Source organism: Hypomesus nipponensis, chromosome 22 (assembly GCF_054491055.1).
Source record: "Hypomesus nipponensis isolate SF chromosome 22, ASM5449105v1, whole genome shotgun sequence".
Taxonomy (NCBI): Eukaryota; Metazoa; Chordata; class Actinopteri; order Osmeriformes; family Osmeridae; genus Hypomesus; species Hypomesus nipponensis.
Genome location: NC_140382.1, coordinates 19,343,442 through 19,347,500, shown reverse-complemented (window position 1 = coordinate 19,347,500; position 4,059 = coordinate 19,343,442). Strand labels below are relative to the sequence as shown.

General features: G+C 44.0%; 1 protein-coding gene across 1 annotated transcript in view; it reads right to left on the bottom strand.

The window, feature by feature from the left end:
- Window positions 1-3,287, bottom strand: part of chrna9a (cholinergic receptor, nicotinic, alpha 9a) — a 9,342-nt gene extending 6,055 nt beyond the window's left edge. Inside the window, exons 1-3 of the mRNA XM_084687800.1 lie at window positions 2,877-3,287; window positions 2,387-2,532; window positions 1,523-1,677 (exon numbers count right to left, since the gene is read on the bottom strand). Coding sequence (XP_084543926.1) covers window positions 1,523-1,677; window positions 2,387-2,532; window positions 2,877-2,952 — 377 coding nt within the window. The 5' untranslated portion in view covers window positions 2,953-3,287. The remainder of the gene's footprint in view (window positions 1-1,522; window positions 1,678-2,386; window positions 2,533-2,876) is intronic.
- Window positions 3,288-4,059: the final 772 nt, after the last annotated feature.

The following is a 4,059-nucleotide window of genomic DNA, read 5'->3' as shown; positions in this document are numbered from 1 at the left end:
GCTGAAAAACTAATACATGCTTTTGTTACGTCCCGATTGGACTACTGCAATGTGTTGTTCTCTGGCCTCCCAATTACCTACTTGAAAAATTTACAGCGGGTACAAAATGCTGCTGCTAGACTATTGACAAAAACAAGAAAGTTTGATCATATAACATCTACTCTTATCTCTTTACACTGGCTCCCTATCCAAGCCAGAGCTGATTTCAAAGTTTTACTACTAACTTACAAATCTCTACATGGATTGGCACCACTGTAACTCTCCGGTCTCCTTGCACCCTATTGCCCCGCAAGGACTCTAAGATCTCAAGATGCCGGCTATCTGGTAATACCCAAAATTAAGAAAAAAACTGCTGGAGGTAGGGCGTTCTCATATAGAGCACCTCTTCTCTGGAACAAATTACCTGTCTCAATTAGGGAGGCTGATACTGTTTCGACATTTAAAACTAGATTAAAAACGTTCCTGTTTAGTCAATCCTATGATTGTTAAATGTGTGTACTTTCTATGTAAACCTGGGGTGTGCGTTTGCCTATGTGTGTATCACATGTAACTTTTAAATTGTAATTTTAGCTTATGTTCACACTGCCCATTTAAATGTTACAAATAAAGTAAACCTGTTATTGTATATTGTTACTGTAATAGTTCCGTTGCTGTATATTTTAATTGTTATAGTTTACTAGTTGGAGACAACGGGGGGCTGGTTGTTTTCATCTTTATTCGTATAAATATAACCTATTTTAGAGTTGTTTCCCCTGGAACAGATTTCATGTTCCAACCAAGGGGGGCTGTCGCTGTCTTGGTGTGTGGGGCTGCATCACATACCCTCTTAGCTTTGTTAAATTGCTGCACTAGTCCACACTTGACTGGTGGGGATCTCATTCTATTACGACTGTAACTGTTAGCTGCTCCTGGCATTCTCTAATCCCTGTTTTCCTCTCTGTCCCCCCCACACATCCCTTGTGGTGTGGGGGGTCTGAGCTGTCAGGACCTGCCTGGTCGTCGGTCTACCAACGCTGGACCAGGTCGTCAACCGGAAACCAGCCTCCATGACGGCCAACAGCGAGTTTCCAGGTCCCATCCAACGTCTATAAAGCCGAACAATGGATTTTTGGTGTTTCAAAACCCATTGACACTGTATGACTATGTTTAGCTTGTGTTCTGCTCCTCTCTCCTGCCAACCGTCTCTGGAGGAGGGGATCCCTCTCTGAATTGCTCCTCCCAAGGTTTCTTCCATTTTTTCTCCCGTTGGGAGTTTTTCTGGGAGTTTTTCCTTGTCTTCCTTGAGGGTTTAGGTTGGTTGAGGGGCAGTTCTATGGGCGTATGTGAAGCCCTCTGTGACATGCTTGCGTGTAAAAAGGGCTATACAAATAAATTTGATTTGATTTGACAAGCTCTAACTGATCACTTCATCAAAGCCCCCTCTTCCAGTGGGTGGCCAGTATTTAGACTGAGGAGCGAGTCTAACAGACAACTTAGTTTCACAAACACATACACACACACACACACACAGACAGAGTCTGACTTGTTGTAGAGGACAATGTCTGGTCTCCAGACCAGCCCGCTGGGAATGCGTATGACCTCCAGACCGTCATAGTCCTCCTTGTCCCACTTCAGGTAGGCATCATGCCAGATCTGTCTTATCCACAGGTAGGTGGTCAAAACCTGGTTCCTCTCATCCTGTAGAAACACACACACAGATATGCACATAACACACAAACCCCCCACACACAGACATAGACACACACACATAAACTCACCAGCAGTGAATCTGGTTCATACAGGAATGAGGCGTGAGTCAACATCAGGTGTGCATTGGTCTGAGGTCAAATGTAAATAAACTTCTCAACTCATATTAGGTCTCTATTATTAAAACTTCAGCCAAAAATACTAAAAATTGAAAAGGAAACATTTATCAACCGACATTACAGCAAGAGACAGGGCCAGGGAGTTTTCAGACTATCTTTATGAGGATGGATCAAAACTTTTTTGCAAAGTTTGTCAACATTCAATCAACCGTATTCGGCATCAAACTGTTGTGGAACATCTTCGGTCGCTCCGACATAAGAACAGGACGGCTAGCAGAGTTCCGCAGATTTCTGCAGGTTTTCAGTCTGAATAACCTCTGAAAATTTGAAAATTTCTGCATATTACCTTTGGACCTGGTCATGTGCCTACAAAGGAAATGTCAGACACACCAGCCAAGGGAAGAGGCAGATGAAGCAACAGAAACCTCTCAGGTGTGTAAAGTCATACTTGAAGAGCTCTAAGAAGGCTATAGGAGAGGTGCATGAGGGGTGGAGGAGGGTGTAGGAGCGGTGCATGAGAGGTAAAGGAGGGTGGAGGAGCGGTGCATGAGCTGTACTGAGTAGAAGTGGGTGTGTCTCACCATGTCCTTGATCTGGGACAGGGTAATCTGCAGCGTGACGTTCAGGGTCTTGTCCGTGTCCTCCACCGGGCGGAGAGCGTTAGAGTAGTTCTCCATCAGGTCATTCAGCAGCTTCAGAGCATATCGCCCCTGAGCACCATGAGAAACTAAACAAGCCGTAGAGACAGAAACAGAGTCAAAAAGAGAGACAGAGAGAAAGAGTCACCAAAAAAAGAGAAAAAGAGGGAGAGACAGATGGAGCCAAACAGACAAGGGGGAAATAGCGAGAAAGAAAAAGGTAGTTGTGGGTTGAAGGTGAGCAGAGAAGCAAGAAAAACACAATGTGTGAAAGTGAAAAAATTCGAGGATTTCTCAAAGCAACAACTTTCTCTTACATAATTCAGAACCTCAAACCTAAAATTAAGAGTACCAATACCATACTTGTCAGATAGATAAACACCTTATGTGTGTTTAGATCTTGATAAATTCTGCTCCCTTCTAGAGAACTCACCGTGCAGCAGCAAGCTGATCCCCAACACCAGAACCATCGTCTTCATCTCTGAATGATTAATCAGATTCACCAGCATTAGGGTTCACCAGGGCGTCTGGGAAATTAACTTGTCTGGAAGTCACTGTCTGCTCTCAGTCTGGAGAACCATGCTGCTCCCTCAGCAGAACCCTCTAGAACGCTGGGTTCCCAGATTTCGATGCTTCACTGCTTGTTACTTGTGGAGTGACTTCACGTTGCTCTCTGTCCCAGTGGCTGCGTGTGTGTGAGCTGCCCTGGGTCCTGTTCCGCACACACACACCGAGTATCACATAGCACACAGGGACCAGGTGAAACAGGAGCTGCAGTCCTATCTGTTGCTTCCAAGGGCCTGCATATTGTAATACACACACACGCACACATCCTTCCTGTGTTGCACACACCACCAGTCAGCTGTCAATCACTCAGTTACAGGCTGAGAACAAAACATACATGAAACCAAAGTGTGTCAAAGACCACAGCCGGCATGTCACACACATGTCACACACACCTCATACATAACTAATACATTTTATGAAACAGGTAGCACATATGTGTGGTATATGAATCGTACACCATGGCTATGATTTCTACTTAATACATTTCTACTTAAATTCTGTAAAACACATCTGCAAGCCAGCTAGCAAGCTAACAAACACAGTTAGCTAACATACAAAATGCAAAAATACTTAAATCAACAATGTTAGGATTATGGCTATGTTAGCATGTTGATACTGGTTGTGTTATGTTAGCATGTTGATACTGGCTGTGTTATGTTAGCATGTTGATACTGGCTGTGCTGTGTTAGCATGTTGATACTGGCTGTGCTGTGTTAGCATGTTGATACTGGCTGTGCTATGTTAGCATGTTGATACTGGCTGTGCTATGTTAGCATGTTGATACTGGCTGTGCTGTGTTAGCATGTTGATACTGGCTGTGCTATGTTAGCATGTTGATACTGGCTGTGCTATGTTAGCATGTTGATACTGGCTGCACGCTGTGTTTGTGCCAGTGTGTTACACTTTCACATGTTCAAAATGGCTATATGATTGGTGTTTACAATATGTAGTGTGTGTGAGTCATGTGTGTATGTAGTGAGTAGTGTGTGTGTGTGTGTGTGTGCATGTGTAATGTGTGTAGAGTGTAGATGTGTGTGTGTGTGTGTCTA